Consider the following 9447-nt stretch of genomic DNA (forward strand, 5'->3'; position numbering starts at 1 on the left):
TAAAATTCAGTACAATCTAGAGAATTAACAACAACAAAAAAAAGAAATTGATTTAGAACAAAAGAGGGAATTAGATGAGATTTAGGGATTTAGGAATTTGTGGATTAAATTCCGATTTAGAAATCTGAGATTCAATTTAGGGATATTGATTTTCGGTTCAGGGACCAAAGTGATCATTCTTTACTTTCATTTTAGTCCATGTCACACCTCATGCACATCACCTCATCAGTTAACGGAAGTGCAAATTCAAGTACTACTCCATATTTAATCCTAAATCAGGGACCTTTGTGATATGATCATAGTGACCATTTACTCCAAAATAATATCCAACATCAATTGACATTTTCAATTTTCAATAAAAGATTAATTATATTTTTTTAATTAGTCTTTTTTGGGTGTTTTGAATTATTGTATAGTCTTGGGTTAATACTATGTGCCTCACTTTCAAATAACTATTTTTTACTTTTCGTTTTTTATAATAAGAATCAACTAATGGTCAATTTGATTAATTTGGTCAAAGAATTAATCTATATTCCTTTCATTTATAACTTGTGTGGTACTTATCTAATCTAATTATAAATATAAGTAAAAAAGTTAGATGTATATTTGATCCTTAGCTTCACAACAACATTAAAAAACAATATATTTTTATATTGGGAAAAATATATTTAAATTCCATTCAGATAATTTCATCTCCACCCTATAACATGAGCACCTAATTTTTATTTTACCACATTAAAAAATACATTCATTCATAAAAAAGCAATAAAATGTCTTTTTTTTTTATTAAGAATCAACCATAAAATATCTATTAGTATTCTTTAATTTAAAAAAAAAATCAAAAATAGATATGATGTAATAAAGAAAATGAAATGTCTTGACCAAAAAGAATAAGAAAAAGAAATATATTAAGGAAATTAAACAAAAAATAAAAAATTGATATGATGTAATAAAGTAAATGAAATGTCTTGACCAAAAAGAAAAAGAAAAAGAAATATATTAAGGAAATTTAAAAAAAAAAAATCAAAAAAAGATATGATGTAATAGAGAAAATAAAATATCTTGACTAAAAAGAAAAAGAAATATAATAAGGAATAATCAAAATTTATTCTTACACACAAAAGAATATTCTTTTTCTCATGTTTATCGTATAATTGATGTATCTAGTATATATTACTAATAAAATACATAAATTATTGAATGAATGTAAGAAAATAATTGTTGTTATATATATAATACCCGTACTTTGATTTGTAACTCATCCCTCATAAACCCTAATTTCCCGCTTCCTACCATCTCCACTCCTCGGATCTCAACTCAACTCAATCATGGAGTCTGATTTACCCATCACTGCCTTCACCAGACCAACCAAAAAGCCTTCCAAAATCACCAAAATCGCAAATGCAAATGCAGTTGAAGACACAATCTCCAACATGCTTCCTGAACCAGTGATAACTCACATTCTCAGTTTCGTACCAACCAAAGATGCTATTCGCACCTCCATCTTATCCAAAAAATGGGAACGTCGTTGGACTTCCATCACCAAACTCTCCTTACATGATTATCAACTTTCTTTTGATTTCACTATCAGGCTTAAAAGAATGCAGAATTTTTCCACCTTTGTTGACAGAGCGCTTCTTCTTAACGATAGTTTAGCCATGGATCACGTTTCTCTTTTCCTCTTTACTTTGTATAATTGGTCTCTTCTAGATTCATGGTTATCAAACATCTTTAAGCGGAGAGTTAAAATTCTTCAAATCCATTCTTTTTTTCAAATCCCATTCTCCGTTCTCGCTTCTCATTCTCTTTTCAATAACTTTTTGTTGTTAGAAGAATTGGAGTTGCTTACTGATTCCATTTCCTTTATTAATGTTCCTATGTACGATGAAGAATTGAAATTGCTTCGAAATTCTTTTAATTCCGTTGATGTTCCCGCTCCCAGCAAATATATTGTATTTCGAAACTTGAAAATTCTCAACTTGTGTGGAATCAACTTTAACACCGACTCACCCAAATCTTGGCGCAATGTTCATCTTGAATTCCCTCTCCTAACAAAATTTGAGGCTAAAAACTGCGCTTGGTTTGTTGATACATCTTTGGTTATGATATACGCGCCTCTACTTGAAAGCATTTCAATCGAACATAGCGTCGGTGTTCCTTGTAAACGTGACAAATCATTTATCTGCTTCCCTGATTCTGAGGATCTGAAAGAATTCAGTTTTTGCGGTTTTGATATATCACAAAACATTATAATTAAGTCCCCATGCCATGCTTCAGCTAAAATCAATTTATATGAGAGCCAACACTTTGTAAGTTATATGTCAGATTTCCATGCTGCTGCACTTCTTGGTGAATTCAGTCACTCAAAATCTATCAAATTCGAGTCATCAAAGGTAAGTATATTATTCTTTAGTGTTTTTAACAATGAATGTCATGATCTTGAAGTAATTTATTTTTATAATAATGTATCACAAGTAGGATAAATATTTATGAGTTTAATCCTTTTGTTGTAATATAAATCAGTTTCGTTGTGTCATCCATTCCAGGTTCTGGATCTGAAAAAGATGCTACCAAAAAAGCTATGTGTATTTCCAATGTTGACCCATTTGGAGGTTGGCTTCGTTAGTGTTGATATTCTCTTAACCTTGCTTCAAAAGGCACCGGTTCTCGAGACACTTGTTCTCAAGGTTCGTAATTACTTATATTACTAGTGTTTGATAAAATACATTACTTTAATTTACTTTACTTTGGCTGCATTATATTCATAATACAAGCTTCATTTCGTATAAAAGTCTTAGTAAGGTCCTGTTTGTGACTTCTTACTGGTAATTTGTTTGCTTTGTAAGAGTCTTATTTGGTATTTCTTTTATTATTAATGGTTAGGAAATATGTGATTTTGGGGAAGAGCTTTTGAGTTCTGCTGATGTGCCCAAGCGTTTGGCTTTTCTCCATGTTGTGAAATTTGAACAAGTTATTGGGGAGGATCTTGAGTTATCTTTAGCTAAATATTTTTTGGATAATTGTAAGTTCTTGGAGAAGATGTGCTTCTCCATTGCTAGCCAAGTCGTGGACAAAGACGAGGTTGTGGAAGAAATTAAGGAGAAGCTGCAATCATTTTATAATTTCATTCCTGAATATCTTCTTGAATTTTCATATGATTAGCTTACAGAAGCAAGTGGTATTATAGTATGCTAGAATTTGTGGGCAAGTCCACCTTTGAAGGATTAGCTTACATTACAGTGATTTGCATTAGGTCGCATGTATGTTTAGTTTGTTTTTGGTATATTTGGCTTGATAGTATAAGGTGAAATAATCAAATGAAATAGGGCAACATCTATTTTATAAAATCTATAACATTGTAATGTTAGCTTATTCTGTTTCATTAATGTGAGATCTCTACTATCATGCCATATTTCCATCAAAATAGTTGTTCAATAAAATACTTTTCTTTTTTAATCGGCAAAATATTATTCAATAATGCAACACTCACACAAGAGATTCAAGCACGCCAACAAAGGGAAACAACAAAAAAGGTCTCATATATCTACGACAACCTTCCCAGCAACAAAAAAAAAAAAAACAATAAAAATACTAAACAATGGTTAAAGGTTTGCATAACATCACCGTTCCTCAAGGAACAGGCTATACAATGCAAACACGTGTCCGCAAGGAACAACCATGTAATGCCCAAACCAAGAGGATTTCAGTTTTACGGAGTTAATTTGGAACAAACTAGTCCATTTAAAGGCGTCTCTTTTAGTTTTTACTTGGTGTTTGTTTAATAATAAAAGGCTCAACGTATTCTTGTTGATTGTGATACATTTGAAAATGTGTGGAAAGAAATCTTAAAATTGTGATGTATAAGGTGTGGGTTACATACATAATCAACTTCCTTCTTTACACGCTCTTTAGGTCAATGAACTTATTAAGGGTTGGAAGCAGTTTTTGTGCTTTATTACACATGTTTTGGATGACTTGTGTATACAATATTATATTTATAATAGGATCTTTGATCACAAAGAAACGACTAATTAATCCCATTAAAATTTTGATGTGGTGGCGGCTTAGGGTCAGCGTTCCTAACTTTTTCTATAATTTGAATCATTGATGACTTAGTATGTGTTTGCTTTGGTGTTTAAGAGGTCATTTGCTTCGATTTTGTTTTGGTTTTTTTTATCTTCCATATTCTTTTTCTTAGCACATCTTGTGCTTCAAATAGTTTTTTAATATATATATTTGTTTTTTGAGCAATGATATTTGAACAATCATTTGGTACAAGATTTTTGACAACCTTCTTTCTCTCTCTTTTCATTGGTCAAAAACAAAGGAGAGAGAAAAAGGAAGAGAGAATAAGAATATAATATGAGTATGAGAGAGAAAATTGTTTAAAAGTTATCACAAAATAGTTGTAAAAATATCATTTCTCTATTTGTTTGCTATGACTATCAAAACAAAACAAAACCAAACCAAAAATAATACTACCTCCGGTCCTATTTATAAGAGAAATTTAGGTCAACATAAGTGAATGTATTTGGACTGAATTTTTAACTAGATACATCAACTTTTGTTGACCCAAAATTCTTTTATTATAGGATCGGAGGGAGTAATATCCTATAACACAACCAAAACACTGTCGGTGCAAGCAAGTGTTTCCTGTCCTTAAATAAATTTATTTGGTACTTTTGCGGTACACAGTATGTAGCTTTAACATCTTTCCACTTTCTTTCAAATCAAGTATCTTCTTCTTCTTCTTCTTCAAACTTGGAAGTAACAAATGACATTTTTACGCTTCTCTGTACTTTTCTTCTTTTCTTCCATTCTCTTATTCAGTCACTCAGTTCACTGTGACCATGGTACGTAACTACTCTCTCTATCTCTTTAATTAATAGCCAAATGTAGAACTAGATCTGATAGGGAATTTAAGCACTTTATTATATCATAACCAAACTATTTAGGCTTTATTATTATAGATTTTCATGTTTATCTTCAAAGATCTGCTAGCTTGTTTATGTTCAATGCTGCTTAACAAGATTTTTTTAAATTTCAAGTTCATCATGCTATAGTTAGATAGATCCATTGTGGATAATGCATTTAAAGACTTTTACTATAAGTTAGGTAATTCAACACAGTGATAGGATCAGCGAATTTGGAATTAATTTATAAACATACAAATAGATACTGAGCTTGATTGGATTGACTTATTTGAGTTTATCTATTGCGATACACACTTACAAGATTGTTTAGGAGAGCTTATGAAAACTACTTATAACATGTTGTTTTCAGCTTATTCCCATAAGTTTTCCTGGGTAACTTAACTTATGAAAACTTATAGCTTATATGAAAACAGTTTGACTTTATTTTATCTTCTGTTATAAAAGCAACTGATCTAGTAAATGTTTATGCTATAAGCGGTTAATTACGTTGTTTATTTAAACATTGTCATAGTGTGATTGAATTTTAGTTTGAAAAAGCTCAAACTTAAGCTTGAGTGAATCTATCTCTCTTGGTGAACTGGATCAAGCACAAGTTGGAATTCTTTCAAGCAGAAATCAAACAAACTAATAAACACGTGTGCGTTGAACCTGACATTTTGAATCTGTACTTACCTTAACATCCCCCTGCAGATGAGGAAGATGATCTTTATCAGGGAGTCAACATGTACCGCACATCATTGAACTTGACATCGCTAACAAAGAATGAAAATGCTAATTGTTTTGCTGAAAAATTGGCTGACCAGTTCAAGAATAAACCTTGTACAAATACTACAGGTGCTAACACAATACCAGGTACTGAGCCTCAGTTCCCCAACTATGAAGACCTTTTAACTAAATGCCACTTAAATATTTCCAACACAAGGGATGGATCTGTAATGCCTGCTTGTGTTCCTGGCCTTGTTCCGAGCATTGTCCTCTCTAATTTCACGCAATCTCTTTACTCGCAAAATCTTAATGACTCAAAGTTTACTGGAATTGGGATTGGTTCCGAAGATAATTGGATTGTTGTTGTATTGACCACAAACACTTCTGACGGAAGCTTTGTTCCCGAGAGTTCTAGTGGTGATGAGACTTCTAATGGTGAAAACTTTATCACCAAAATTGGATTGGTTTACTGCTCATTGCTCTTGTTAGTTGGTAACGTTATCCTGTTTTGAGCGTGAGGATGCCGTTCGCTGTTCTCATTTTTATTGCAGTATAGTCGGTAAGTAGGCCAAGCTACCATATAGATCTTATACTATCACTGTCTGGGAAACGGGAAACTGCAAATAGTGATTGCTATTGTTTTTCAGTGAAGCATAGAGGGATGGTAGAATAATTGTTACTTCAATATTGTCGGTGTCTGTAAAATGCCAGAGAAGAAGAATAGAAGGAAAAAAAAAAGCTGTTTTTTCATGTAGGGTAATGTAATTGTTATGACTATCATAAAAGATTTTCTTTTGTTTGAAATCTTTAAATTTTCTAAATCATAACTTGAGACAATAAATTGTTCTATTGATGGCAATTCACGTGTATTTTAATTTCAAAATGGAAACTCCATTTCTTATTTGATGATGAGATTGTCCAGTGTGCAGTTTCAAATCCAAATATGGTGTCACTGTTTCTAACAGCAGCTCTCAAAGGCAATGTTTAGCCGAGGTTCAAGCGCATGTCAATTTGACATAGCTGGTAGCGCAATAGCACTCCTACAAGGCTTTAAAATCTGATTTCACTGCTCTAAAATCGAAATGAGTTGCATGCTTCTTTATGTTGCTGGATCAAAACTCTTTCATTGTCATCTTCTTCCTCTAATCAATCCTCATTCGCCCACGAACCTTAGTTCATATTCCATTTTATCCATCAAGCTATTCTAACTTCTAAGTCGTATTCCATTAAGTCGTCAGGATTCGGTGGAGACAGTTTGACCCTCTGCTGCATTTTCGTTACAGCGTTCATTTTGCCGTATTCATCCTTTAACCATTGCCGCATTCTCTTGTAGGTAACTGAAATGTTTGAGCCATGACCGTAAATTTAACTTGTATCTCCTTCACATTAAATTATGTTAACCTGTTACGAGTTTTGAGTTGAGTTTTGTGTTTTGATTGCATAGTCTAGAATGCATATTTGCAAATTTGAATAAAAATACCCTCACCAATAATAAGTACATAAATGTTCAAAGAAAGATATTCCAATCCATGTTTGCCTATTTTAAATTTGAAGTGTACTGCACAAATGAAAACCTTCACAGAAATAGGGAAACCACCCTTTCACAAAGAGTAAAACATTGACCTTACCATGTTTTGCCTAATCTTCATGTAATCCCTTTTTAACCATGTTGGACTTCAACCTCACAACTGAATCTTCAACAAATGGAAAGTGATTTTCACATATTTTCAATCTTATTTCGTTTGTTTTTGTGATTTCGTCGTCTTTGCATCACTTTGTTTGTTTTGATTTATGTTTGAAAGTATAACTTTGTGCAAGTGCAAAAAATTCAATTAATGACTTTGATGTCAACAATGTTGTAGATACAGAGACATGAGTATTCTGGAGAGTTTAAATATAGTCATATTTGCAGGCGGCATAAGCAATCTTCCGTTTTATGCTATTAACATGGATGTTGTGAGTTTTTCATAGAATCATCTTTTTGTTTATAGGGACTTTAAATTATGTAGTATCGATGTACTCTATCAATTTGAATGAATGAATATCGTTTAGTTTTGTCAAAAAATATCACTCGTGTGCTCGAGTCACGGTCTAGCTATTTCAATGGGTGATAATATGAATGCAACCAATTTAATTTAATAGATGTAATAATATTTTTTAAGCGAGCATAGCTCTACTGATATAGACATTGCATAATATATGTAAGGATCGAAGTTCAAACCTAAACACCCACTTATGAATTTCTAGCCAATAGACTATTTGACAACAAAAATTGAAATTTAACTTTGAGTATTTTTAAAGGGTGTGTAACGATGAAATAATTGATTTTTTTTTTGTCAAATAGTCTAGTGTCTGTAAATTATCCTTTTAAGGAAAATAAATGAGGTGTCTGGGGTTTGAACATTTTGCCCCTGCATATATTATTATGTTATGTCCCTACCTAGGCTCATTGGGATGAAATAATTGATTTTTAATAAATTAAAAAAACATGTTTTTGCTGTTGTATACGTATATAATTTTAAGGATCAAAATCGCAACTTCATGAAAGTTAGAGGACGAAAATTGCTATTAAGCCATATTTTTTTTTTATGTCTAATCTATGAATTATTTTATGAAGGGAACGGTTTTTGGCATCAGGGAAGGGACTATAAGTTGAAAACAATCAAATGATCAGTTAAATAATTCTTGAATGAAATAAATGATCGTTTAAATAATTCTTGAATGAAATTGAATTACTTGAACTAAATTAGGAGTTAAGATCCTCGTGAAAACGAAATTTGTATAAATGGAAATCATTTCCCCTAAAGAAAGAAAAAAATAGAAATCAGTTTTTTACTAAATGTAATTGGAAACCTAATTAATGTTATTTATTTATTTGAGAGAATTTTTTTTGAACAAGCCAAAAAGGATCAAAGAGGACCCAAGTTACAAATATTCAACACCCGCATTAGCCGATGTCCAAACAAACAAAAGGGCACGACTACCATTGTTGTGTACCAAAAACAAAAGTAGTTTTTTTAGGTTTCAACCAACCTAATGACAACATCTTAACTTTGTCTAATAAGAGAGGAATGGGAGTAACAACATTTCTAAAGAGGCGATTATTACGTTCGTTCCATACAACTCAAGCACACAAAAGCCAAATGAGTTGCATGAAAGAGCGTCTAGCTTTACTTGCCTCTGTCAAAAGAGTAAACTGCAATAAATGATTATAAATGTTATTAGTGTCTGCCCCGCTACAGCCAATCCAGTCACGCACCAGCTCCCATAACGATCCAAAAGTGTTACACAACAGAAAGAGGTGTTGAGCCGATTCGGGAAGATCGCAGCCTACCACACGCAAGGTCGCATCATGAGGAATAACCCCTTTAGCCGCCAAATTCGACTTTGTTGGAAGGCGATCACGCAGAAGCCTCCATGCAAAGACTGAAACCTTCAAAGGAACCTGACTCTGCCACACCAAGTCCATTGCTGAAATTGCATTCGGAGCTGCCTGAGTTGTTAATAAATCATAAGCACCACGGACTGCATAGCCCCCTGTGTTGTCTAGGAGCCACACTCATCTATCTGAAACATTAGGATACAAAGAAACATCAAGAAGTAAAGCCCTACACTCCTCTAACATATCCTCCTCCCACATCCATAGCCTACGCCTCCACCTCCAGACATCCCCCCAATGCTCCGAACTCACAGAGAACAAGTTTGCCATTGTGATGGTCTTATTCTCAGTTAATTCAAACAGTCGACGAAACCGATCACACAGAGAAATCCCTCCCAACCACCTATCATACCAAAACAATGCATCATT

General features: G+C 32.8%; 2 protein-coding genes across 2 annotated transcripts; both read left to right on the plus strand.

Annotated features, from left to right (window-relative positions):
• The first annotated feature begins 1328 nt into the window (after window positions 1-1328).
• LOC11442718 (F-box/FBD/LRR-repeat protein At3g14710) lies at window positions 1329-3162 on the plus strand. Its single transcript, XM_003610618.1, has 3 exons — window positions 1329-2393; window positions 2547-2687; window positions 2884-3162. Exons 1-3 carry the CDS (start codon window positions 1329-1331, stop codon window positions 3160-3162), a joined length of 1485 nt encoding a protein of 494 aa, XP_003610666.1.
• Window positions 3163-4636: 1474 nt separating this feature from the next.
• LOC11437913 (uncharacterized GPI-anchored protein At3g06035) lies at window positions 4637-6545 on the plus strand. Its single transcript, XM_003610619.4, has 2 exons — window positions 4637-4853; window positions 5625-6545. Exons 1-2 carry the CDS (start codon window positions 4775-4777, stop codon window positions 6149-6151), a joined length of 606 nt encoding a protein of 201 aa, XP_003610667.1. The 5' UTR covers window positions 4637-4774; the 3' UTR covers window positions 6152-6545.
• Window positions 6546-9447: the final 2902 nt, after the last annotated feature.

This window comes from Medicago truncatula, chromosome 5 (assembly GCF_003473485.1).
Source record: "Medicago truncatula cultivar Jemalong A17 chromosome 5, MtrunA17r5.0-ANR, whole genome shotgun sequence".
In the NCBI taxonomy this organism is placed as follows: Eukaryota; Viridiplantae; Streptophyta; class Magnoliopsida; order Fabales; family Fabaceae; genus Medicago; species Medicago truncatula.

Bases quoted from the DNA above. Each gene is read 5' to 3' on its own strand.
- LOC11437913 (XM_003610619.4), top strand. From the start codon at position 4,775: ATGACATTTTTACGCTTCTCTGTACTTTTCTTCTTTTCTTCCATTCTC. The intron at 4,854-5,624 runs GTACGTAACTAC...ATCCCCCTGCAG, and splicing joins CTCAGTTCACTGTGACCATG to ATGAGGAAGATGATCTTTAT.
- LOC11442718 (XM_003610618.1), top strand. From the start codon at position 1,329: ATGGAGTCTGATTTACCCATCACTGCCTTCACCAGACCAACCAAAAAG. The intron at 2,394-2,546 runs GTAAGTATATTA...CATCCATTCCAG, and splicing joins TCAAATTCGAGTCATCAAAG to GTTCTGGATCTGAAAAAGAT. The intron at 2,688-2,883 runs GTTCGTAATTAC...ATTAATGGTTAG, and splicing joins TCGAGACACTTGTTCTCAAG to GAAATATGTGATTTTGGGGA.